The sequence below is a fragment of the Pipistrellus hanaki genome, assembly GCF_964339955.1.
Source record: "Pipistrellus hanaki genome assembly, chromosome: 15".
NCBI lineage: Eukaryota > Metazoa > Chordata > Mammalia > Chiroptera > Vespertilionidae > Pipistrellus > Pipistrellus hanaki.
In genome coordinates this window covers 48,534,384-48,560,507 of record NC_140517.1, presented here as the reverse complement: position 1 = coordinate 48,560,507, position 26,124 = coordinate 48,534,384, and the positions used below count along the sequence as shown (strand labels likewise).

Sequence of the window (26,124 nt, the reverse complement as noted above, 5' to 3'; positions counted from 1 at the left end):
CTTACTCTCTATCTCTCTCCCTTCCTCTCTGTAAAAAGTCAATAAAATATATTTTTTTAAAAAGATATTATCACCTGATATCACAAGGAGCAATGTCAATGACCCTTTTTTTTTTCTAGTCCACCACAGGCCCCTCAAAGCTAAGGCTCTCACGAAAGCCTCTATGCCCCCAACATACACACACACTCCATCCCATCCCAAGCTGTGTAGGACTGGCTCTCCCCTGACCTGTAAAGTTCTGGAATAGGATTCGTAAATCTTATTGACCATCACCACTGACTGCACATTCTCCAGGGAGCCAAGGTCCCTCCTGGGTTCCTTTTTTTTTTTTAATTGACTTTTTACAGAGAGGAAGGGAGAGTGATAAGAGAGTTAGAAACGTCGATGAGAGAGAAACATCAGTCAGCTGCCTCTTACACACTCTCCTACTGGGTATGTGCCCGCAACCAAGGTACCTACCCTTGACTGGAATAGAACCTAGGACCCTTCAGACCGTGGGACAATGCTCTATCCACTGAGCCAAACCAGTTAGGGCCATCCTGGGTGCTTATACCTACACCTTAGAGGCCTTATCTCTCTCTCCCTGAAACTGACATTATTGGTTAGAAAACTGAGCAACAATAGTGTTTCTTTTCCATGGCAATTGCTCAAGCTCGAATGGAGCCGAGGGGTTGCTAGCTCACTCTGTCCTATTCACCATGTCCTTAGCATCATCAGAACATCTCCATGAGAACTGCATCTCTTTCTGTGTTTTTATGGGCTTTTATGACACTTGTAAGTCTTTAGGCAATTTACTAGACCATTATCTGTATTAGCATTACCTTGATCAAAGATGTAACTTCTGTGGCTTTAACATCATCAAGATAGCTGCCATAGCTCGACATCACATCCATGTTCAGGCAGTAGAAAGTAAGTAAGGTGCTGTGCTGGAATACCCACCCAACCACTTCCAACTACATCGTATTGGCTTCTCTTATTTGCTATGGAGTGAATATTTTAGCTGGGCATATTTCTAGTCCCGATAAAATTAATCAGGGATCTCTGTCAAGCAGGATATTTGCTAAGTAAATTGCAATCTTGCCTGCTACTTTTTATACCTAATAAAACAAGGCTCTTCCTCCTTGGAGAGGTTAACTATTATAGTTCACTCAAGGCCAGTAGCTCTAAGTGGTGAAGCCGAAGCTGGAATATGGGTTTTCTGACTCCAAAGCAAGGGCAAAGGAAAAGAGGCCTGTACAAGTCCAACTTGCAATAATGACACCCAGAACTACCAATGACATTTTTTCAATGAAGCACACAAGTCACAAAGAGACAGATACTACAGGATTTCCTCAGGTGAGTCATCAAATGTAGTCCACGTTATAGGGGGGAAGAAAAAAAAGGTAGTAACAAGCCTTCCTTTTAAAGCAACTGAGGCCAAAACCGGTATGGCTCAGTGGATGGAGTGTCGATCTTGACTGAGGGGTCCCAGGTTCGATTTTGATCAGGGGCATGTGCATTGGTTTTGGGGCACATCCCTGGTGGAGGATGTGTAGGGGGCGGCTAGTTGATGTTTCTCTCTCATCCATGTTTCTGGCTCTTTATCCCTCTCCCATCCTCTCTGTAAAAAAATCAATAAAATATATTTAAAATTAAAAATAAGAAATAAAAAAATAAAGCAAATGAGGAAGTAGTGGCTTAATACATAATCAGAGATTTCTGCAAGATGGAAGTTTTGAGAGATCACATACACCACAGAGACAATAAGAATCTACCCTAGAAAGCAGAAAGCCATGAGAGATGTTAAAATAATAAAGAAACAAAACCCTGCAGACGGAGTAGGAACTCGGGAAGAAGTCATCCTCACCTACAAAGACGAGATTGCTGTAGTTCTCCCACATCACATCCAGGTACAATTTCTGCTGAGCTGGGTCCAGGCACTCCCACTCCTCCTGAGAGAAATCTATGGCCACATCCCTGAAGGTCAATGGTCCCTGAAAGAAAAGACACATTTGCCAAAAGGTCAACAGAAGAGTTCACAATGTCACCCCACATGAAACTGTTAGAAAAGATTTTGACTGAAAAGAATATTGTGAATCACTAGATAAGATCACTTTGCCCCAGTGACATTCTATGATGTATTTTCTAACACTGACACATGAGGATGACACATGTCCCAAAATTCACAGCACAGATTTTACTTTTCAGGAAAATAAATTTTAAAATTAAGGCATTGGCACAGGCATATGCGTTTCACATACCCAGTTGGGGGTGTGCAGGAGGCAGCTGATCGATGTTTCTCTGTCATCGATGTTTCTAACTCTCTATCCCTCTCCCTTTCTCTCTGTAAAAAAAAAATCTGTAAATTATATATTTTTTAAAAAGAGTAATCAGCCGAAACCAGCTTGGCTCAGTGGTAGAGCGTCGGTCTGCGGACTGAAAGGTCCTGGGTTCGATTCCGGTCAAGGGCATGTACCTTGGTTGCAGGCACATCCCCGGTGGGGGGTGTGCAAGAGGCAGCCAGTAGATGTTTCTCTCTCATCGATGTTTCTAACTCTCTCTCCCTCTCCCTTCCCCTCTGTAAAAAAACAATAAAATAGCCGGGACTGGTTTGGCTCAATGGATAGAGCGTCGGCTTGGGGACTGAAGGGTCCTGGGTTCGATTCCGGTCAAGGGCATGTACCTTGGTTGCGGGCATATCCCCAGTAGGGGGTGTGCAAGAGGCAGCTGGTCGATGACTCTCTCTCATCGATGTTTCTAACTCTGTCTCCCTCCCTTCCTCTCTGTATAAAATCAATAAAATATATATTTAAAAATAAATAAATAAAAAATAAATAAATAAAAATCAAAATCAATAAAATATATTTTTTTAAAAATGGAACAGAAGAGTAAGTAAACCCTGATGAAGCCTTAATTCATAAAACATAAAGACTTCTTTCTTAAAGAATACAATCTGCAAGAAGAACTAGCAATCTCCAAGAAATGGATGTGATAATAACAATCTAAGTAATCTCCAACAGTCAGACATTTTGGTTGATTTCAGATTTTAAAAATGAAAATTATATAAGACACCCTCTACCACTTTCCTCTCAATTTCTGGATCATAAAAAGTTTGAAGGCCGAAACCGGTTTGGTTCAGTAGATAAAGGGTCAGCCTGTGGACTGAAGGTCCCAGGTTTGATTCTGGTCAAGGGCATGTACTTTGGTTGCGGGCACATCCCCAGTAGGGGATGTGCAAGAGGCAGCTGATCGATGATTCTCTCTCATCGATGTTTCTAACTCTCTGTCCCTCTCTCTTCAATAAAATATATATTTTTTAAAAGTATGAAGACAGTGATTCACTCATTTAGCTTCAAATGTATTATAAAAACAGTCAGAAAGATTACTGGGTACTGGTCTCTTTTCCAAAACTTAGCAGGTATCTGTAAATATTATCTCGTGACATCAGTGGATAGAGAATCGGCCTGCCGACTGAAAGGTCCCAGATTCCATTCCAGTCAAGGGCATGTACCTTAGTGGTAGGCACATCCCCAGTGGGGAATGTGCAGGAGGCAGCTGATGGATGTTTCTAGTTCTCTATCCTTCTCCCTTCCTCTCTGTAAAAAATCAATAAAATATATATTTTTTTTAAAAAGAAAAAGCATCCATGTCACTGGGTCATGGTGAGGTGGAATCTAATTAGAGGTGAGAGAGACTGAGGGAAGGCACAGATTGAGTGTGATAAAACAGGTGGGACAATTCAGAATCAGAGAAGATCAGCAAGTCAAAGGGCATTTTGAGAAGGACTTACCAACTGAAAATAGGACTTTACCTGAGAAAGAGCCATTGCTGAGCCCTCTTTCTTTCCTCTTCCTCCTCTTCTAGGCTTCTTCCTCAGGGAAATAAGAATATTGAGCTGTGGCCCTAGCTGGTTTGGCTCAGTGGATAGAGCATCAGCCTGCAATCTGAAGGGTCCAGGCTTCTATACCAGTCAAGGTCACATAACTGGTTGCAGGCTGAACCCCTGTAGCAGGCCGCAGCCAATCAATGATTCCCTCTCATTATAGATGATTCTCTCTCTCTCTCTGAAATCAATATGTGTGTGTGTGTGTGTGTGTGTGTGTGTGTGTGTGTGTATGTTTAGCAGTAAATATGGAAAGGGGAAAATATACTGTTTATCAACATACTGTGCAAACCACCCCTCCCCCCCCCCCACACACACACACCCCTCACCACTTAGGGCATAGAAAGGGCCTGTCTGTTGCCCACTGCCACAGGAGCTGATCAGAGGCAAACAAGTGAGTTTTTCCCACCCTCTTTCTTAGGATCTACTGGTGACACGTTCTCTCTCTCCCTCTCTCACATAGAAGGCTAGATCCCCAAACCAGGGGTCCTGGTAAATAAAACACAGAGCATACCCGGGAGCCAGGCAGCAAGGCCGGTATCTTTGCACCCACAGGAGGGTGCACACACCCTCAAGGGCTGGGAGCCCTGGCGCACTGAGCAGGTGGCCCCTAGGCTTTTATTCCTAACGCACGTGATCTGTTCCTCACACAGGATTGGAGCACCGGCTCCTAATCTTATCCAGTTGGGCTAATTTAGAGGAGGGAGCGGATCTTTGCCATTTCAAAATGGCAGTTCCCAGGGGAGCTGTAGGCCAAAATGGCAGCTGCTAAAGCTGTTCTTTGACAGAAAAATTATTGCTTATTCACACACACACACACACAGCCGCTGTGCTGGGGATGAACCCACACTCACCTTCAGGTCACAGCCCAGCCCTGGTGGATCAGCGACTACAAAAATAAGGCCTGAGGCGACCCGGCCGCGATAGGGGCCTCGGAGGGTGTCTGGGGTGGGGTGTCCGGCCCGGGGTGGGGCCGCCTGAACCCCAGAACCAGGGAGGGGATTCGGCTCCGCTGGTGCCGGAGGGGACACTGCCCCCAGGAGCTCAGTACGCGAGGGGGCGGCACAGATCCAGCTCCGGGAGGGACTTCAATGGCGGGACAGGACGGGAGTTCATGAAAGGTAAAAAAAAAAAAAAAAACACCAAAATACAGAAACGACTCAAAAGTCTCCACAAGTAGAACAAAGGCAAAAGAGCAAGGGCAGGGAGCAGCCTGGCAGCCGTTTAACACGCCGGGGAAGGAGCCGTTTAAAATTCCGGCTGAGGGGACCTGAAGGTGCGCTGGGACCAGCAAACCCAGTGAGACGGACAAAGGCGGGATGGCATCGCGCAGGTGACACTAGGGAGACGGCAGTTCCCGCCTCACAGCGCGGCCTCCTGCTCCGCAGCCTCCACCTCCTCAGACTTCACACAAAATGGCGCGGGGCTGCCCTGGGGGCGCGTTCTGAGGGCAGGGCGTGGGCGGAGCGCCAGGCCCAGGGGGCGGGGCCTGGGAATGGCCTCCTCCTGCTGATTGGGGGAAAAGCCCGGATGGGAGCGAGCCCAGAACTGAGGTGAGCTACGGGGCGTGGCCTAAGGGACGAAATGGTGCTGGGCTGCCCTGGGGGGCGTCCTGAGGGCGGAGCGCACGGCCCAGGGGGCAGGGCCTGGAGCTGGCCGGCTGCCGCTGATTGGAGGAAAAGCCCGGATAGAAGGGGGGGAGGCAGGGGCGTGGCCTAAGGAGGGGCCAGGCTCGCAGTTACTAGGAGGAACCCTGAGGAACCTGGCTGTGGAAGGGATCGGGCCGGGCCTGAGCTTCTGAGGGATCCCTTAGCAAACATTCTGTTCCCTGGGCCGGAGGAGGCGGCGGCCTTCCCATGCGCGCTGGGGGAGGGGTGGGAAGGAAGAGGAGGACCGTCTGGCACGTGGAGGGGAACTGGCCGAGGAAAACGACCCGAAAGAGCGTTTCCCAAAGTGTATTCTTCAAAACTAGCACCCACTGTGTTCTCAACACCGGCCACCGCTAGAAGTGACCATGGGAACATCTTTTTACCAAAACAGCTTCTTGAATGTCTGCCGAAATGTTCAGAGAGAGGCACCGTTTGGAACACAAAATTCTTTTCCAGCCCAGCCTACATGGTTCAGTGATTGAGTGGTTGAGAGCAGACTACGAACCTGGAGGTCACTGTTTGATTCCTGGTCAGGGCACTTTCCCAGGCTGCAGGCTGACTCCTCAGTGAGGGTTGCAGCCAATAGATGATGCTCATCATTGATGTTTCTCTCTCTCTCTCTCTCTCTCTCTCTCTCCCTCTCCCGGCCTCTCTGAATAAAAAAATATTTTAAATATATTTTTATAATTATTGTCCAGATTTAGAAATGCTTCTTTGTGTTATGCTAGTGAAGTCAGTCAAAGCAAAATAAATACCATGTTTTCACTTAAATATAGACTCTAAAGAACAAAATAGACAAAACTGAAACAGATTCTGAAAGAGAAATATGGAGATTGGGAGTGGGAAGGGTTGAGGAATGCAGTGAAAAAGGTCATAAGGGTTGAAGAATAGCATAGGGTATACAGTTAATATAATCAGTACAGATGGTGTCGTGGAATTACCCATCGGTAGGAACAATTTGTAAGAATATAATTGTCTAATCACTATGCTCTATACCTAAAATCAATACAAAATAATATTACATGTAAACAGTAATTGAAAAAAAGTTTAAAGTAAAGATGTGTTCAAGTGTCTTTCACATCTATGAACAGCTTTGATTCCTGCCCATTTTAAGTCACATCGCCTATCAGTTTTACGGTGAAAGTTTGGAGTGATGGGAACCACTTCTGTTGGAAACTATTTGATTTCCTCTTAACAGCTGAAAAGATTTATGTAAAAAGCTATTATTTCAGAGCAGCCACGACTCAAAAAAGATTTAATCCCAGAACCTTTTATAGGGACTCAACATGTGATATGAGACGTGGAGATGTAAGGCAGATGATAATGAGGTCAATAAACATTGCCTTTAAAAAAAAACTTTTAAATTTGTTATAAATTGAATTTTTAGGATAATTATTGTTCTATACCAAACTTGGAATAAATTACCTCCAAATCAGGGGATATTAGAGATCTTTCTCCCAAGCATATGCTGTCATTTCCCCGAAAATAAACTCTAACAGAAAACAGTCCGCCCTGTGTAGCTCAATGATTGAGGATCAACTTATAAACCAGGAAGTGACTGATTCCAGTCATGGTCACATATCTGGGTTGTGGGCTCACTCTCCAGTATGGGGAGTACAGGAGGCAGTGTGGGAAGTGCAACAGGAAACATCTTTCTATCTCTCCCGCGCCCTTCATCTCTGAAATCAATAAAAAAATCAACACAAGCCAAAACAGGTTTTGCTCAGTGGATAGAGCGTCAGCCTGCGGACTGAAAGGTCCCGGGTTTGATTCTGGTCAAAGGCATGTACCTTGGTTGCGGGCACATCCCCGATAGGGGGTGTGCAAGAGGCAGCTGATCAATGATTCTCTCTCATTGATGTTTCTCTCTATCCCTCTCTCTTCCTCTCTGTAAAAAATCAATAAAATATATTTAAAAAATCACACACAACAACAACATGAAAACAACAGACAAACCAACAAAAAAACCTTGTTCAAATCATAATATAATGTACTTAGATCAATCATATTTTTTTCTTTTACATTTTTTTATGGTATTCCTAAAATTCTTATTCATATGAAAAACTATAGGTATCCGCATGAGAACCCGAATGGTGGGTTATGTACTTCATGAAAATAAAGCAAAATATTCACTAAATTCTGGGGTCAGTCATTGCATAATAAATTCCAAACTACTGAGTGGAAGTTACAGGGGCTTGAAAGGCTGATTGGGGCAGGAAGCTTTACATGCTGTGGTCATAGCACTGCTAAAGGAATGGCAGCCTAGAAGACAAAGTGATAAACCAGAGAGAAACAGAAAATAGGAAATGAAAGAAACAGAATTAATTTTTCTGAGTTCAGCCAGCATTGTAGCCTGGCAAAACTATCCTATCCCATTTGCAGAGTTCAGGAAAATTCTGCATCTTGGGTACAACACTGTCACTGGTATTGCAATATTCCTATTAATTATTGAAAATCTATTACATAGACAGCCCTGTCCTGAGTGTAGTTCCTGTCCCCTGAATGTTGCAAACTCACATGCCCTCAAAAAGTTTCAGCTGAACACAGTGGCACAGAAAAGGAAGAAACTTTGATGACATCATTTACAAAAATCAAGAACTATTTTAAAAGACTTATTTAATAGTATTATTCTCTAATAGAAGAAAATACTGTACCTTAGAATGTATCCAATATTCCATGAGAAAGTGTACACAAGTGAAGTCCATATAATATACAACAGCTCACAAATCTTTAAGGCAGAAACAATCAACCCCATGATTTCACTCGCACAAGACACCAGAAAACATAGCAGTATCAAGTGATATGGGATTACAGTCACATTAATATTTCCTTTTCAAGACTTCAAATGATTTCAATATAAATAACACTCCAAGTAACTCTACATATGGAAACACCAATTCTTTTGATATATCCAACTATATAAATATTCCCTAATTACATTTTAAGTTTGGAGGACACTGTTTAATAAACATTATGACTTAGAACAATACCTGAAAAGCATTTTGGTTATTAATGTGAATTCACTGATACTTTGAAAATCATAGTCAACTGCATACTTAAATAAAGTTTTAACATCTTTAAAATCTACTTAAGGCATAAATTCCTTGAAGTTTTGTGAAATGTACATTTTGAAGGAAAGTCCTTCCTCCTATATCATGAATATGGAATTTCTACAAAATTATAAGCTGATACTGAGTGAGGCTGTAGGTCCAAGTATATGATTTCTGACATTCTTCAGATTTAAGGTTTCCCTCTAGAATTAATTCCAATGTGAGGAATAAGCTACAGATGCTGATTAAAGACTTTAGGACACTGTTTACATTTGTAGTTTCTCCCCAGGATGAATTCTGATGTCGGGCCAGGGTTGCATACTGTGTAAGATTTGTCACAATCTTTATGTTGATGGGAATCAACCCAATAATAATTATCAGAGATAGTATGACATATAAATGAGGACATACACTGACAATATGCCTCATAATTTGTAAGACTTCATCTTATCATTCTCAATGAAGTTTCAACCATGGAGAAATCTTCGGATGAAAACTACATTATTGCTGTTTCTTTAGAATGATTCCTGAAATGTTGTTTGACCTCAGGTTAAGGCTCATTTTCTACAGTGTAAAGCAGGGGTCTTCAAACTACGGCCCGCGGGCCACATGCGGCCCGCAGAGGAGTCTGATCCGGCCCGCCAGGTTTTTTGGGCAGTGAGCGCAGCCGAGGTGTTAGAGTAGGAATTAGTAGTTCATATAGTCCGGCCCTCCAGCTCTCTGAGGGACCGTGATCTGGCCCCCACTTTAAAAACTTTGAGGACCCCTGGTGTAAAGTGTCCCTCTACTATTCAATTCCCTGATGTGCAGTCCATTGAGCTGTGGGTATATGCTCCATCCTATTCTCTACATTTGTTTGATCTCTCTCTCTTATGAATATCTCAATTATAATACCTGAGTGACTTTTAAAGGCTTTTTTACATTTTTCTCTCCAGCATGAATTCTATGATGTTAAGTACTCACTGCTGATCAAGGACTGACCACACAAAGAATATCTGTAAGACTTCTCTCAAGTATGCACTCTCTGCTCTATAGTTTAGCAGACAAACTGAATTAAAGCTTTGTTACACTTTCTACATGTAAAAGGATTCTCTTCAGTATGAATGATATCATGCTTAGTAAGGTAGGAGGAACTGACAAAGGATTTTTCACATTCTCTACCTGTATAAGGCTTCTCTCAAGTATGAACCCTCTGATGCTTAATAAGTTTTGAGGGGTAGCTAAAGGCTTTGCCACATTCTCTGCATTTATGAGGCTTCTCTGCAGTGTGAGCTGTCTGATGCTTACTAAGTTCTGAGTCTCTACCAAAGGCTTTCCCACATTCTCTACATTTATAAGGCTTCTCCCTGTGAAGTCTCTCATGCTTAATAAGGTTTGATGGACACCTAAAGTCTTTGCCACATTCTCTGCATTTATAAGGCTTTTCTCCAGTGTGAACTCTCTGATGTTTAATAAGGTCTGAGGACCATCTATAGGCTTTACCACATTCTATACATTTAAAAGGCTTCTCTCCAGTGTGAACTTTCTGATGATAAACAAGGCTTGAAGATGCACCAAAGGATTTGTCACATTCTTTACATTTAAAAGGCTTCTCTCCAGTATGAACTCTCTGATGGTTAGTAAGTTCTGAGGACCATCTATAGGATTTGCCACATTCTCTGCATTTATGAGGCTTCTCTCCAGTTTGAAATGTCTGATGCTTACTAAGCTGTGAGTTTCCATCAAAGGCTTTGCCACATTCTCTAAATGTATAAGGTTTTTCTCTAGTGTGAACTCTCTGATGCTTAGAAAGGTATGAAGAACGTGTAAAGGCTTTGCCACATTCTCCGCATTGATAAGGCTTCTCTCCAGTATGAAGTCTCTGATGATTAGTAAGGTATGAGGAACATGTAAAGGCTTTGCCACATTCTCCACATTGATAAGGCTTCTCTCCAGTATGAACTATCTGATGATTAATAAGGTATGAGGAACGTGTAAAGGCTTTGCCACATTCTCCACATTGATAAGGCTTCTCTCCAGTATGAATTCTCTGATGATTAGTAAGGTATGAGGAACGTGTAAAGGCTTTGCCACAGTCTCCACATTGATAAGGCTTCTCTCCAGTATGAACTCTCTGATGATTATCAAGGTATGAGGAACTTTTGAAGGCTTTACCACATTCTCTACATTGATAAGGTTTCTCTCCAGTATGAACTATCTGATGGGTAATAAGATGGGAGGAACATGTAAAGGCTTTGCCACATTCTCCACATTGAAAAGGCGTCTCTCCAGTATGAACTTTCTGATGATTAGTAAGGTATGAGGAACTTCTAAATGCTTTGCCACAGTCTCCACATTTATAAGGCTTCTCTCCAGTATGAACTTTCTGATGATTATCAAGGTATGAGGAACTTTTAAAGGCTTTACCACATTCTACACATTGATAAGGCTTCTCTCCAGTATGAACTATCTGATGGGTAATAAGATGGGAGGTACATCTAAAGGCTTTGCCACATTCTCTACATTGATAAGGCTTCTCTCCACTGTGAACTCTTTTATGATAAGCAAGGTGTGAGGTTCTACCGAAGGATTTGCCACATTCTCCACATTTATAAGGTTTCTTGCCAGTGTGAACTCTCTGGTGGATAGTAAGGGTTGATAACGCAGTGAATGTTTTGCCACATTTTCTACATATATAAGGCTTATCTCCAATATGAAATAACTGATGGGTAATTAAATGTGAGGAAAATCTAAAGCTTTTGCCACATTCTCTACATTTATAAGGCTTCTCTCCTGTATGAACTCTCTGATGATAAATAAGGTTTGAGGACTGGTTAAAGGCTTTGCCACATTCTCTACATTTATAAGGCTTCTCTCCAGTATGAAATAATTGATGGGTAATAAAATGTGAGGAACATCTAAAGGCTTTTCCACATTCTCTACATTTATAGGGCTTCTCTCCAGTATGAACTCTCTGATGATAAGTAAATGAGGACTGGTTAAAAGCTTTGCCACATTCATTACATTTGTAAGGTTTCTCTCCAGTGTGAATTCTCAGATGAATACTAAGGGTTGAGGGATTGGTAAAGGCTTTGTCACATTCTGAACATTTATAAGACTTTTCTCCCATATCATTGCTATGATGCTGAGTATGTCTTGAGGACTCACTAAAGCCTTTTCCATTTTCCCTGAGTTTGTAAAATTTTGCAATAGTATGAATTCTTTCCTTATGTACAATAAGAGATGAGTGACATTTAAAGGCTTTGCCACATGCTGTACATTTGTAAGGCTTCTCTCCAGTATGAATTTTCTGATTTAGAATACAACCTGAAGACAAATTAGATATTTTGACAGAATCTTTACATTTATAATGTTTTGCTCCATTATGGATTTTTTTCATTCTATTTAGATTGAATATTTGACTGGGTATTTTACCACAAGAATTCAATTTGTAAGTCTCCTCCCCAGGATGAAAATTCTCTTGTTCAGTGTAATTTGAAGACTGCTGAAAAGACTGGACACTTTTACTTCCTTTGTGTGTCTTCTTCACAATAGGAATAACCTGACATATATTGTGATTGGAACTTGGGTCAAAGACACTTCCATTTTCATGTTTCTCTGAAAGCTCGCTTCTCCAATGATGATTAAGATATGATCCTTGCTTAAAAATTTTCCAAAGTTGATTGCATTGATAACTTTCATCTCCATTATGTGTACTCTGGTAGTAATGGAAGATAGAAAGTCCTTTAGTGACAGTTATAATTTCATTAAACATGTACACGTGTTCCATAAGAAACAGTTTGTTATACTTAATAAATATAGTTGTCTAAAAAAAACTTTCCTAATTTTTAAAAATTATACATAAAACATAAACACAAACATTGTCAGAGGAAGAATAATGATCCTTATTTAAAAGATTGCAAATTCCCCAGCTACTGTGGCTCAGTGGTTGAGCTTAGATGTATGGACAAGTTGGTTGAGGTTCCATTCCAGGTCAGAGCACAAGCCCAGGGTTCCCCAGTATAAGGAGAGCAGGAGGCAGCCAAGGAATGACTGTCTCTCATTACTGATGTTTTCTTCTGTCTTCCTCTACCTCCCTATCTAAAATCAATAAAAATATATTTTTGAATAAAAAATAAGAACCCTAGCTCAACTGGCTCAACAGATAGAGCATTTCCCTGAGGACTGAAGGGTCCCAGGTTTAATTCCAATCCAGGGCACATACTCAGGTTGCAAGTTTAATCCTCATAAGGGTATGTAGGAGGTAGCCAATCAATGATTCTCTGTTATCAATGATTCTCTCTTATCGAGGGAGATTCTCTATCTCTCTCACTACCTCTCTGAATTTTAATAAAAATATATTTAGCAATAATAATAATATTAATGTTATAATAATGTAATCCCTCTAATGTATGAAATAATTATTATCTGAAATATTTGTTGTATAGAAACCCCCAATACTCTCTAACTTCAACAATTTGCTATATAGAAACTCCCAATACTCTGTAACCAATATCTTGATGTAAAAGCTCTGCATCCTTAAAATGTAAAACGCCCTTGCCTAAACAGGTTTGGCTCAGTGGTAAAGCGTTGGTCTGCGGACTGAAAGGTCCCAGGTTCGATTCTGGTCAAGGGCATGTACCTTGGTTGCGGGCACATGATAGGGGGTGTGCAAGAGGCAGCTGGTCGATGTTTCTCTGTCATCAACGTTTGTAGCTCTCTCTCTCCCTTCCTCTCTGTAAAAAATCAATAAAATATATATTTAAAAATAAATAAATAAATAAAAGTTGTTTTCAACCATTACATGCAGAAACACTGATCTGCAAATAAAGTGACTTTAATATCAGAGGTTTCCCAAATGCATACTACACTTGACCTCTATAGATAACAACAATTTTATTATAACCTTTCCAGATCAGTTTTGTTTATACTAATTCCCTCTCTTCTCATCACACTCTTCTGAAATATCAAGGCTTTCATTAAGTGTACATTATATTATCAACATGACAACTTTTATATCTTACCGGTATTTTTTCAGTGAATAAATCTTGTATTCCGGACTTTGGCATAAAGACCTGGTTACTTTCAGAGGAAATAGCTTAAAAGAAAACAAATTTTCAGTTTTGACATTGAAGTGAGTGTACGTTGAAGTTATCAGCAACTATAGGCCAAATGACAGTTTTGAGTACTCCAAGAACCAGTGAAAGATTCATTTAAAGCTTAATATAGATACCATGAGGAAAATTCACATCAAAGAGGGACAAAGAGTAGCTTACATTTGCCAATGATACCTGCTCAAACCCCCTGGCACACAATGGCCATAATTATAAAAACACTCCCAATTCCCAGTTTATTCACTGAAGAGAACGAAGAGAGAGAGAATTGCGTGTTCAATGATCTCCCTGTGCTGAAACCATCATTGTCACTTATAGAGATATGTGAACAGGGAATCTGGAAGGCTGGCCAACCTTAATTGCTCTGAATGGTAGGAGCTAATCACTCATTGTTTAGTTGAGAAGTTTGTAGTTAAAGCAGCCTCCACCTGTTAAGTCATATGTAAATTCTTGCTGATTGGCTATTATTGAGTTTCCTGCCTAAAGGATATGCGTGTATCTCATAACCTTAATAATAGGGATAACAAGGCCAGAGCAGCTTGTAGTCCTCTCCCTAGAGGTGGACTCCCGCCTGGCCCACTATTTCCCAAATTAATTCTTTTTGTTTCTTTCATTTTGTGTGTGGCCTTCTGCAGAAACCCAAACCCTGAACAGGAACCCTGAACCACGCGGGATGTGAAAGGAGCTCCCACATCCCTGTTTTGAAGCATCTTGAATAAGAAGCGTCTGTTGTGCATGACACAGTGCAAACGAATGGCAGTACATGGTAAGTGCCCTGGATGAGTGCCCTGTAGCAGCTGCTACAAAGAAACTATGAGATATTGTTCAAGCACCACAGTGACGGCAGTACTTAAGACATATTATCAATCCTGAAGAGATATCGTGTGCCTGAGAAGAAAACAGAGAACATTTCCCACTGGTATATTAAACAGAGACAATGGAACCAAATTAGAGATACTGAAAGCAGTGTTGAACGAAAATAGAATTTGTTCCACAGATGGTTATTATTTGTTTCTTCCTAAAGAAATCATGTTCAAAAGCCTACTACTTTACAATTCAGGAATCTCAACAAAAGATATCAAGTCATGCCGAAACTGGTTTGGCTCAGTGAATAGAGCATCTGCCTGCGGACTGAGGGGTTCCGGGTTTGATTCCGGTCAAGGGCATGTGCCTTGGTTGCGGGCACATCCCCGGTGGGGGGTATGCAGGAGGCAGCTAATCGATGTTTCTCTCTCATCGATGTTTCTGACCCTCTATTCCTCTCTCTTCTTCTCTGAAAAAATAAATAAATAAATAAATAAATAAATAAAAAGATATCAAATCATGAAAAAATGAAAGAATAGTGTACCATCGGGAAAACAAAATAAATATAATAAAACTGGCACTACATTAATGGAAATTATTAATTATATCAAAAAGAATGACAAATAAATATGTTAATGCCAGAAAGAAGGAAAAGTCAACTATATAATATCACCAACATAAAAATATAATGGGGCCTCAGTGGATAGAGAGTCAGTGGATAGAGAGTCAGCCTGCAGACTGATAGCTCCAGGGTTCGATTCCTGTCAAGGGCATGTGCCTTGGTTGAGGGCACATCCCCAGTAGGGGGCGTGCAGGAGGCAGCTGATTGATGACTCTCATCAATGTTTCTAACTCTCTATTTCTCTCCCTTCCTCCCTGTAAAAAAGTCAATAAAATATATTTAAAAAAAAGACATTATATATATATATATATATATATATATATATATATATATATATATGGAAAGTATTTTACAGACATCATACCGAAAGAAGAAATTGAAATACATAATACCCAAATTAAAAAAAGCTGTAGAATCATGAATGTAATACGTGATGAACTCAAAACATCAAGCAATTTGCCTGAAAGTAGTGGTTCAGTGTTAGAGTTTCAACCTATGAACTAGGACAAGGTTTGGTTCCAAGTCAGGGCATAGATATGGGTTGAAGGCTTGATCCCAGAACGTACAGAAGGCAGCCGATCTATGATTCTCCATCTTCACTGATGTTTCTATTTCTCTCTCCTCCTTTCCTCTTGGAAATCAATAAAGGAACTCTTAAAATATAGTAATTAAATAATAAAAAAATTTGTATATAAATCATTAAAATTTTAATTCACCAACATTTTGATTCAGAGAAGCCAACAAACATGTGGAAATGTGAAGAGAATTTAAGAAACTCCTAAGACACTAACAAATCGACCACCAAGGCAACCCCAGAGAGACAGAATAGTGAAAAGGAGTAGATAGCTTATATAAAAATTAATAGTTTAAGATCCTGACAATTGGAGAAAGAGACATACAAGTGCAACCAGCTCACTGAATTCTAAGTAGACTAAATATAAATATGAGAATAGATAAAAAACAATAAAAACATCATGAGTCCCAGAATACTATCTAAAAACATATACAAAATTAATTCCTCATGGAAAAGACAGCTCCTCTAAGATCATTAGGGGATTTCTAAGTAGAAAAAAATTATGGGGGGAAAGGGCACAAAAAGATTGAAGTGATAAATGAAAAAAACCATCCAACAAGAATACTGACAGAACAAATGATAAACAATGGAGAGGAAACAACTTTTCCAGATCCAAAACTTTCTCATTCTTAGATCTATCCTATAAAAAATCATTAAGAAATACACTTCTGGGGTAATTTAAAAATGTTATAGCATACTAACACAGAAACATATAAGGATCCCTTGTATGTGGAAAATATACAGAAATATGAAAATGGGACATGTTCTATTAAAGAAACACATATCACTTTTTGATTTCTCTTGTGGAACTTTACAAAATAAAAGGAATCGTCTGACCTGAGTGGCTCAGTACTTATGCGTCTATCTATAAACCAGGAGGTCACAGTTTGACTCCCGGTCAGGACATATGCCTGTGTTTGGTCTCAATCCCTAGTGTGGGGGGTGCAGGAGGCAGTCAACAATGATTCGCTCTCAGCTTGATTGTTTCTATCTCACTCCCTATCTCCTTGTTCTCTAAAATAATATAAAAATGTATATTATAAAATCCTAAATCCTTGCTATAAGACAAATAACATTAGAGATAATGTGATATCAACTCATGTGGGTACATGGGTAGAAATGGGAATCAGCAGAGATTTGTATATAACTGACACGATGAATTTAACATACACAGTTATAACCTTAGGATATTTTAAATAGTTGCCATGGTCACAACAAAAAATATAAAATAAATAAAATGATCTCTGATAAGAGGTGACAGAATTCTGTATTGCAAATCATAGGCTCCACATTTTTAAAAATATATATACATATGTATATAGGGAGATATATAATTGATTTCTCAAAACATAGTATATAAGAACAACCAATGAAGTTATTCCTGTATAGGAACAGACATGAATACAGAATAATAAATTAAGTATGTATTTACATGATTACCAGCATTATGGCAAAATGAAATATTAACAGTTAACTTCCTAAGAAGGTGCATGACTCGTATGCTGTAAAGTATAAAATACTGCTGGCTGCCCTCTGAAGTGTGCTCAGTGATTAGAGCATGGGGCTGCCAAGCAAATGGCTGCAGGTTTGATCTCAACCCCATTTGGGACCTGTGAGGAAGCCAAACAAACAATGTGTACCTCTCACATCCATATTTTATTCTCTCTTTTTCTAACACTTTCTCCCTCTCACTCTGCCTAAAACTCAATGGAAAAAAACAAAACCATTGGGTAAGGATTAACAAAAGAAAACATATACACACACTCTGCTGGCTATAATTAAAGAATAAAACAGTATGTTGGAAAACACATTCCATGACTCTACTTTGCAATGCTAACAGTATCAGCTGTCATTAGTACCCAAAGTGACCTAAACATTCAAAGCAATTTCTATCAAAGTCCTAGTGACATTTTTGGTGAAAACAGAAAAGCTGTTTCTAAAATTAAGGTGAACACGCCGAAACTGGTTCGGCTCAGTGGATAGAGCGTTGGCCTGCAGACTGAAAGGTCCCAGGTTTGATTCCAGTCAAGGGCATGAACCTTAGTTGCGGGCACATCCCCAGTAAGGGGTGTGCAAGAGGCAGCTGATCGATGATTCTCTCTCATCGACATTTCTAACTCTCTATCCCTCTCTCTCTTCCTCTCTGTAAAAAATCAATAAAATATATTTAAAAAAATAATTAAATTAAATTAAATTAAATTAAGGTGAACATCCCAGGTCTCCATGTAACCAAGTCAATCATGAAAATAATATATGCAATTAAAGGCTTCAGGCTTCCTGATTTTAAAACATACTTCAAAGCTTCTGTTACCAAAAACTATAATGCAGCCCTAGCTGTTTTGGCGCAAGGGACAGAGCATCGATCTGTGGACTGACGGTTCTCTGGTTCAATCCAATATATATAAGAAACTTACACAATTCAACACCAAAAAGACAGTATTATTGAAAAATGGTCAGAGGACCTATATAGATATTTCCCAAATAGGACATAGTGATGTCCAATAGACATATTCAATGATGTTCAACTCATTCATCATCAGAGAAATGCAAATGGACACACCATAAAATACCACCAAACACCAAATAGGATGTGAATCATTCATAAATCAAAAACGACAAGAATTACCAATGAAGTGGAGAAATGAGAACGTTGATGCACTGTCAGCAACATTATAAACATACTGGTGCAGCCACTAACAAAACACGATAGAGGATTTTCCAATATTTACAAAAGGTACCAGGTAACACCATGAATTTATATCTGGTGATTCATACAGAGAACACATATGGTCAGGGCACATATAAAATAATCAATTAATGCCCAGCTGAAGTTTCTATCTCTAAGTCTCCTTTCCTCCCTGAATTCAACAAAATCTTTCAAAAATCAGGGAGATTCTAAAAATCTCAATAGGCCAATAACTACGGAAGAAATTGAAGCAGTCATTAAAAAGCTTCCAACAAACAAAAGGCCAGAACCAGACGGCTTCACAGGGAAGTTTTACCAAACATTCAAGGAAGAACTGAAACCTATCCTCCTCAGACTATTCCAAACTTTTCAAGAAGAAGGAACACTTCTAAACTCCTATGAAGCCAGCATCAACCTAATACCAAACCCAGATAAAGACAACACAATGAAAGAGAATTACAGGCCAATATCCCTCATGAACACAGATGCCAAAATCCTCAATAAAATTCTAGCATATCAGATCGAGGAGTACATCAGAAAGATCATACACAATGGCCAAGTAGAATTTATCCTGGGGATGCAAGTATGGTACAATATCTGCAAAACAATAAACGTGACACATAACAAACAAATGGAGAAATAAAAATCACAGTCGTGCCGAAACCGGTTTGTGCCGAAACCAGGCTAATCTATGATTCTCTCTCATCGATGTTTCTAACTTTCTATCCCTCTCTCTTCCTCTCTGTGAAAAATCAATAAAATATATTTTTAAAAATCAGTCATATGAATTGATGCAGAAAAAGCATTTGACAAAATCCAACAACCTTTCTCTCTCTCTCTCTCTCTCTCTCTCTCTCTCTCTCTCTGTGTGTGTGTGTGTATATATATATATATATATATATATATATATATATTATTTTTAAAATTTTATTTTTATTGATATTTTACAGAGAGGAAGGGAGAGGGATAAAAACACTGATAAGAGAGAAATATCCATCAGTTGCCTCCTGCACACTCCCCAGTGGGGATGTGCTCGAAACCAAGGTACATGTCCACAGGCTGATGCTCTATCCACTAAGCCAAACCAGTTTCGGCCCAACAACCTTTCTTAATTAAAACTCTCAGCAAGGTGGGAATAGAAGGATCATACCTCAACATAATAAAAGCCACATATGACAAACCCACAGCCAACATCATACTCAATGGGCAAAAACAAAAACCATTCCCCCTAAGAACAGTAACAATACAGGAATGCCCACTCTCACCACCACTGTACGACATAGTACTGAAAGTATTAGCCACTGTGATCAGACAAGAAATAAAAGGCATCGAAATTGGAAAAGAAGTAAAAGTGTCCATATTCACAGATGACATGATACTGTAAATAAAAATCCCTAAAGACTTCATAAAAAATTATTAGACTTAATAAAGGAAATCAGCATATGCAGGATACAAAATTAACACCATAAAATCTATGGTATTTCTATATACCAATAATGAACTTACAGAAAGAGAGACTAAAAAAACAATCCCATTTACATCGCACCAAAATAAGTAAGATACCCAGGAATAACCCTAAACAGTTTGGCTTAGTGATTTTTTTTTTTTTTTTAATAATATATTTTATTGATTTTTTACAGAGAGGAAGGGAGAGAGATAGAGAGCCAGAAACGTCGATGATAGAGAAACATCGACCAGCCGCCTCCTGCACATCCCCCACTGGGGATGTGCCCGCAGCCAACGTACATGCCCTTGACCGGAATCGAACCCGGGACCTTCCAGTCCGCAGGCCAACGCTCTACCACTGAGCCAAACCGGTTTTGGCTGGCTCAGTGAATTTGATTAACAACATTTACAGGGAAGTCATACAACTTTAAAAAAGGAAGATAAACAACCCAATCAAAAAATGGGCAATGGACCTAAACAGATACTTTTAAAAAGATACTCAAAGTCACTAACTATCCGAGAGATGCAAATCAAAACAACAATGGGGCCAATACTGGTTTGGCTCAGTGGATAGAATGTCAGCCTGTGGATTGAAAAGTCCCAGGTTCCACTCCGTTCAAAGCCATTTACCTTGGTTGCAGGCACATCCCCAGTAGGGGGTGTGCAAGGGGGCAGCTGATCGATGTTTCTCTCATCAAAGTTTCTAACTCTCTATCCCTCTCCCTTCCTCTCTGTAAAAAATCAATAATATATATTTAAAACAAACAAACAAAAAAAACGACAATGCAATACCATCTCACACCTGTCAGAATGGCTATCATCAACAAATCAACAAATCAACAAATGATAAGTGCTAGGGAGGATGCAGAGAAAAAGGAACCCTCGTGCAAGACTGGTGGGAATGTAGACTGGTGCAGCCACTGTGGAGAACAGTATGGAGCTTCCTCAAAACACTAAAAATAGAACCGCAATTTGACCCAGTGATCCAACTTCTAGGAATATATCCCAAGAAACTAGAACCACCAATCAGAAAAGATATATACATCCCTATGCTGATAGCAGCACAAATCACCATAGCAAAGATTTGAAAACAGTCTAAGGGCCCATCAGCAGATCAGCGGATTAAAAAAACTGTGGTACATCTACACAATGGAATACTATGCTGCAGTAAAAAGGAAGGAATTCTTACAATTGGCAACAGCATGGATGGAACTGGAGAGCATTATGCTAAGGGAAATAAGTCAGTCAGAGAAAGATAAATATCACATGATCTCAGTTATTAATAAAATAAAATAAACAACAATAAATGATGAACAAAAACAGATCCAGAGACAGAAAAGCATCAATCAGACCATCAAGTCTCAGAAGAAAGGTAGGGGAGGATGGGGATAAGGAGGAGATATCAAACAAAAAACTTTTATGCATGCATATAAGCCTAACCAATTGTCACAGACAACAGGGGGGGTGAGAGCATCAGTACGGAGGGAAGGGGATGGTGGGTAATTAGGGGATAAAGACATATAGTAATACCTTAATCAATAAAGACATTAAAAAAATAATAATAAGCCGAAATCAGTTTGGCTTAGTGGATACAGCGTAGGCCTGCGGATTGAAAGGTCCCAGGTTCGATTCCGGAGAAGGGCATGTACCTTGGTTGCGGGCACATCCCCAGTAGGGGGGGTGCAAGAGGCAGCTGATTGATGATTCTCTCTCATCGATGTTTCTGACTCTCTATCCTTCTCTCTTCCTCTCTGCAATAAAATGTATTTAAAATAATAATAATAATAATAATAAAACAAAATGGAGTGTGACTTTTGATAGAGGCTTTGCCACTTCCAATCCAGGTTGTTCTCTGGTCATAAGATATGGTAGAATATTAGAATATTCTAGAAAATGATTTTCTAAAATATTATTTTCTGATAGTCCCTTAATTAGTGTAGACAACATGTAATTTGTGCAAACACTGACTTCCTAATTCACATACATCATAAAGCCTTTCTTTTCTATTCTAAGGACCCCAATTTGTTCTGATTTTAAAAAAATATTTTTTTTTATTGCTTTCAGAGAGGAAGTGAGAGGGAGAGAAAGAGTGAAACATCAATGATGAGAATCACTGATAGGATATCAACTCCATGCCCTCTACTGGGGAGCGAGCCAACAACCCTGTCATTCACTGGCCCTTGACCAGAATCAAACCTGGGACCTTTCAGTCTGTAGACCAGTGCTCTCTCCTCTCAGGCAAATCAGCTAGGGCCCAAATTGTTCCTCAAGAACAAGAATCTAACATTGGCTGAAACCGGTTTGGCTCAGTGGATAGAGCGTCAGCCTGCGGACTGAAAGGTCCCGGGTTCGATTCCGGTCAGGGGCATGTACCTTGGTTGTGGGCACATCCCCAGTAGGGGGTGTGTAAGAGGCAGCTAATCAATGTTTCTCTCTCATCGATGTTTCTAACTCTCTGTCCCTCTCCCTTCCTCTCTGTAAAAAAATCAATAAAATATATTTACAATAAAAAAAAAAAAAGAAGAAAAAAAGAATCTAACATTGAAAGCAGAAGCCCCCTAGAGATGTTAAATAATAAAGGAAACAAAATCCTGCGGGTGGAGTAGGAACTCAGGAAGGAAGTCATCCTCACCCAGGAAGGCCAGGTTGCTGTAGTTCTCCAACATCACATCCAGGTACAATTTCCGCTGAGCTGGGTCCAGGCACTCCCACTCCTCCTGAGAGAAATCTATGGCCACATCCCCGAAGGTCAACAGTCCCTGAAAGAAAAGACACAGTTACAAAGAGGTCACCAGAAGAGTTCATAACATCACCAAATATGAAAAGCAAAACATGAAAACCAAACATGAAAAGCAGAAGAGGTTTGGACAGAGGGGGTATTCTAAATTATCCAGTAAGAATACTTTGCCCCAATAACATTCTCTGATATGTTTTCTAACACTGACACATGAGGATAACACATGTCAAATTCATAGTACAGATTTTACTTTACAGGAAAATAAACTTTGCAGTTAAAGTGTGGACACAGGTATATGGGTTTCTGAGTGCTAAGTTTGCATCGTTTAGGGTTAGTGGTGTATATTTCTCAGCAAGAAAAGAAGTATATGTACTTCTTCTCAAGTATAAAGTAGACCACAAGAAAATGAACTTCTGTAAAAATACAGATTCTGATCTAGGTTTGGAGATGTGGCCTGTATTTCGAAAAGTGTAACAAGCTCACTTTTTACCTGTAACGTCAATGTTTCCGATCCATGTGCCATACTTCTGAATACAGAGAAAGTGAAAACACATGAAATATTCATTCAGAACTTTGAACATAAGGGTTTGTTAATGGAATCAGTGCTCCTGGAATAGGATACATAGGAACCATAATCCTAATTGGAAATTTACTATGAGTAATCATAGAACAAGATTATTCTCCCTTGTTCAGCTGTGTGGTTCAGTGTTCCGTGCTAACCCATGCACCAAGAAGTCACTGATTCAATTCCCAGTCTGGACACACAACCAGGTTACAGGCTCAATAGCCAGTTTGAGGTGTGTAGGAGGCAGTTGGTCAATGATTCTCTCTCGTCATTTACGTTTTTATCTCTCTCTACCTCTCTCTTCCTCTCTGAAATCTATAGAAATATACTTGGGAAAAAAACACAAAGAAAAAATACCTGAAATAATGTTAACAGTTTAGGCACAGAGATACATTTTACAACTACGAAATCAGGATGGTTTAGTGACTGTATGAATCTCATGAATCTATTTGTGTATGATCCCCTTTGTGTTTTACAAACACAATACGGAGAGAAACTTAATGATATAAAACAAGTTAGACCTACTGTTTCTTTTTTGTGATTGTAAATCCTCCACTAGGAGGATATATTCCATTGACTTTTCAAGAATGGAAGGCAGGGAAATAGAGGGACAAAAAGGAGAGGGAGAGAGAATGAGTAAGAGAGAGACAGAAAGAAAGAGACATCAATGTGAAACAGAGACAGAGACACATGGATTGGCTGACTACCTCAGGTACCCAGGAGTTACTTGCCTTGGATCAGGAATCAAACCCTCCACCACTGATCCACACCAGCTTGGGGAACTTAATTTTTCTTACTGGTACATTTCCTTCAAAAATTTTATGTATCATTAGTGGAGAGCTATATTATAGAGATGTTAGAGATGGCTGCTTTCCAAATTTGATCCATCACCAAAGGGATGTTTTGAGTAGTTGAAAGTAACTAATTAAAGATGGGAATGCTTCCTGATCTGGGGAGGGTGACAAAATGAATGCAAAGCTCTGGCACAAAGGAGGGAATTATAACCCAGCCAGTGTGGCTGAGAGTAAGAGGGCTGACCTATGAGCCAAAGGACAGGCTTAGGTTCCTGAACAGAGCACACACCAGGTATCAGACTCCATACCCAGTGCAGGGGGTGGTGCAGGAGGCAGATGATCCATGATTCTCCAATCTAATTGATGTTTCTACCTCTCTATTCCTCTCCTTTCCATTCTGAAACCAATAAACAATACATATTTAAAAAGAGAGAGAAAAAAAACACACAGAAAAAGAGAGAAATACTGAAACTGCTGATATTGACTATGATAAAATAAAGTACTGAAATAAGGAAAGAAAAACAACCTGCAAATGCCAGAACATCAGAAATAGAGAAATAAATCACCAGAATTTAGAGGAAAAGTAAACATAATCTCTGACACAGACACATTTTTTACCTGAGAAGCAGCCATGTGGTCCATGTCTGGGATGTTGCCTCACGTGGCGCTATGTTGAGGAGCTTCAGAACGTGCCTTCAAATAAGTTAGCACAACCTGTTAACCAGCTCCCCTCACACTCACAGTCAGAAGGACCTGGAAATGGAGAAAAGGCCAACCCTTCCTGACCTTTGTCACAGGAGAGAGTCAGGAACTATGAGCTCCTACATGGAGACCACATAGGGAGGAGTTTCATTTCGTTTGTATGTGTCTCTCCTCCCAAAGACCTCCACAAACTCTTACAGAAATGAGAACATGAGCTGTTGTCCTGACCCCCAAACCAAACCGAGCACCCCCTTTACCTCTCCTGAACAAAGCCTGCTCCCCACTCTTACAAAGACATCTTGCAAGCCTCCTACTAATCCCTGTCTGCACCTTACATCACCTGGAGCACCCCAGTAACCAATGAGGACTTGACGCTGTGGCCCAGTTTGTGCTGGTCCAGACTCTGACAGCAGGGAGGAGGATATCCCATCTCCACAGAATCAGCCCGAATCAGCCATCGGTCAGACAGCTCTGGGTGGCCCGACAGCATCTGACACAGGGAGGAGGAAGTCCCGCCCCTAGAGAATCAGCAGTTGGTCAGACAGCTCTCTCCACCTGACAACTCCTCCTGTGCGGCCCCCCTTCTGCTCACCAGGACCCTCTCCCTCTCAGCGCCCCTTCCTCTCTCTGGGCTTCCCCTCCCCTATTTCTCCACTTCCTTCCTCCTCAGGCTGCTTTCCCCAGTTACCCCCTCACTCCCACCATCGCCGTCCAGTCCCTCCCTCACCCCTATGGGCCACTCTGTGGACCCCTCCCCGCCCTCCTCCTCCCCGGGTCTGTCTCTCCTCCCTCTCCTGCCCCCCAGCCCGGCCCCCGCCCCGCAGTCACCGCTCCCACAAAGCCCTCCCTGGGGCAGGTCCCTCTTCCGGGAACACCGCGTTCTCCCCGGGGCCCACCCCATGGCACTGGCCCCCCTGGCACTCAGACCTGATTAATGGGGGGCCTAGGAGGGCGGGCGCAGACCCCCAGGCCGGGGCCATCCGGGCTCTTTGGGCGGGAAGCGCCGGGCGGGGGAGGGCAAAGGGCGGGATCCACTGACCAGACCTCCAGCCCCGCGGGGGCACCGGCGGCCCCGGGAAAGGTTTTCGGCGGGAAAACCACGCGGCGGGCGGGCCCACAGCCAGAGGCGGACAGACCGCGGGCCGGGCCTCAGTTTCCCCCAAAGGAACGCGGCGCCTCCGCTGCGCAGCCCCCGGGACGCGCACTCACCGCCGGGAGGGGCTCCGGGCGGGGCTCCCACACGGACTTCAGCGCCCGCAGCGCCCTCAGCCCGCCCTGCGGGGAGGGGCCGGGAGCAGCGGCTTTAAAGCACAGACACCGCCTCAGGGAGCCGCCACCGGCCCCTCCGCAGCCGCTTCCGGCGCCAGGACTGCGCATGCGCCTCCCTGCGGGGGCGGGGCCTGAGCGGAGCGGCTCCGCGGTGGGGGCGGGGCCAGAGGGAGGGGGGAGGGGCGGAGTCAGGGGCGGCCTGGGCCCCGCCCCTCCTCCCACAGGGACAGCCCTTCCTGGGGGAGTTCCCGTCATTGTTGGGGTTTGGCTG

At 41.4% G+C, this 26,124-nt stretch overlaps 2 protein-coding genes across 12 annotated transcripts in view; both read right to left on the bottom strand.

The window, feature by feature from the left end:
- The window catches only part of LOC311633328 (uncharacterized protein), a 164,584-nt gene extending 138,976 nt beyond the window's left edge, over positions 1-25,608 (bottom strand). Inside the window, exon 1 of the mRNA XM_084905819.1 lies at positions 25,512-25,608. The gene's annotated coding sequence lies outside the window, so the exon portion shown is untranslated. The remainder of the gene's footprint in view (positions 1-25,511) is intronic.
- The window catches only part of LOC311633330 (zinc finger protein 560-like), a gene marked incomplete at its 3' end in the record, with an annotated part of 186,707 nt that overhangs the window by 51,187 nt on the left and 109,396 nt on the right, over positions 1-26,124 (bottom strand). For 3 of the 11 annotated variants that reach the window (XM_084905856.1, XM_084905855.1, XM_084905832.1), the window contains exons 3-5: positions 22,419-22,545; positions 13,565-13,638; positions 9,739-12,258 (exon numbers count right to left, since the gene is read on the bottom strand). In XM_084905856.1, the coding sequence (XP_084761982.1) occupies positions 9,739-12,258; positions 13,565-13,638; positions 22,419-22,545 (2,721 nt within the window). Of the gene's footprint in view, positions 1-9,738; positions 12,259-13,564; positions 13,639-22,418; positions 22,546-23,013; positions 23,051-24,500; positions 24,664-24,924; positions 25,103-25,793; positions 25,962-26,124 lie in introns of those variants that run through there. The other 8 variants (XM_084905842.1, XM_084905850.1, XM_084905831.1 and 5 more) reach the window with 8 other exon arrangements.